Source organism: Palaemon carinicauda, chromosome 21 (genome assembly GCF_036898095.1).
Source record: "Palaemon carinicauda isolate YSFRI2023 chromosome 21, ASM3689809v2, whole genome shotgun sequence".
NCBI lineage: Eukaryota > Metazoa > Arthropoda > Malacostraca > Decapoda > Palaemonidae > Palaemon > Palaemon carinicauda.
This window is the reverse complement of record NC_090745.1, coordinates 62,008,066-62,009,498: the sequence shown is the minus strand read 5'-3', so window position 1 is coordinate 62,009,498 and position 1,433 is coordinate 62,008,066. Positions and strand designations below refer to the sequence as shown.

General features: G+C 39.1%; 1 protein-coding gene across 1 annotated transcript; it reads right to left on the bottom strand.

Annotated features, from left to right (window-relative positions):
- Positions 1–776: 776 nt before the first annotated feature.
- Positions 777–1,226, bottom strand: LOC137614934 (uncharacterized). Its single transcript, XM_068344585.1, has one exon. It carries the CDS (start codon positions 1,224–1,226, stop codon positions 777–779), a length of 450 nt encoding a protein of 149 aa, XP_068200686.1.
- Positions 1,227–1,433: the final 207 nt, after the last annotated feature.

The window sequence follows — 1,433 nt, the reverse complement described above, 5'->3', positions numbered from 1 at the left end:
TCTTTCCCTGCTCAAAAATCTTTATCCTAAGATCATACAGTATATCCACTCCTTCATCTCCTAATGTTTTCCATGCCTCCACAGGAATCATGTCTGGTATAGTTGCCTTCCCATTCTTCATCTTCCTCAGTGCATTTATTTCCTCTTGCCTAGAGAACCTTATTACCATGCCAATGTTCACCGACCCATCCTCTCTTAATAATCTATAATTTTCTTAATTTACCAGCTGTTCAAAATATTCTTTCCATATCTTTACAATGTCATCCTCCTTTCTAAGTACTACACCATCTTGATATTTTATTTGTTTAATGTTTGTAATATCTATGGTGCTCTTATTTCTAATCTTTGATAGCTTGATCATCTTGTTTAATCCTTCCGTTGTCCTCAGATCATTATGCACATCATCACATGCCTTTGCTTTAGCTTGGGCTACTACCTTCTTCACCACCTTGTTTTTCTCTCTGAACCTCTCTGTCTTCCCTTGACTGTGACTCTTACCATCTCTTCTTTGCCTCGATCTTATCTTTTACAACTTTATCAATTTCTTCACTCCACCACCAACTCTCCTTTTGTTCCTATATGATACCAGATGTCTCTCCTAGCAGCTCCTTCCCATGCCTTGTCATTACTGCTGCATTTTGTGTCCACCATTCTTGAACATCTTCAATGCCTATATCAATATCTTCAAAAAACCTCCTCTTAAACTCTTTCATATTATCTCCTTACCTCACTAGGTTGTACCATTTAATTTTCCTTATCCCTTTAGCTTTAGCTTTTCATTTCCTTTTTAGACCTAAGTCCATACACAGCAGTCTGTGTTGGCGGGCTACATAGTCATGTGGGATAACCTTGCAGTTCTTGACCTCCACCAGCTTTATCCTTTTATACAGGAAGTAGTCTATCTGGGAGCATCCTCCCCAACTCCTATATGTTATTAGGTGTTCCCTTTTCTTCTTAAATAATGTGTTTACTATTGCCATGTCAAACGACACAGAAAAGTCCACTACACTCTCTCCTTCTGGGTTTCTCTCCCTAATTCCATGGCCCCCATGCACCCGACCAAATACTTTATTCTCACTTCCAACATGGCCATTCAAATCTGCCCCCACTATGACCCTCTCATGTTCTTCCGGTTCTTGCATTACTCCATCCATGTCTCTCCAGAAATTTCCCCTCATCTTTTGTGCAACCATCTCAGTATTCAGAATATCTCCTCTACAACACATCTTCAATCTGATGATAAGGTCATTCTTTTTATGTACCTCTATCACCGCATTTTTCAGCTCACCAGACAGTACTATACCAACTCCATTTCTACCTTGTTTATATGCTCTACTATAATATAACTTATATCCATCACCCAACTCTTTACCTTTATTTCCCTTCCATCGTGTTTCCTGCACACATAACATCTACTTTCTTTTCCCTCATCA

Excerpts from the sequence above, each read along its gene's own strand:
- LOC137614934 (XM_068344585.1), bottom strand. The coding sequence starts at position 1,226 with ATGTGTTGTAGAGGAGATATTCTGAATACTGAGATGGTTGCACAAAAG.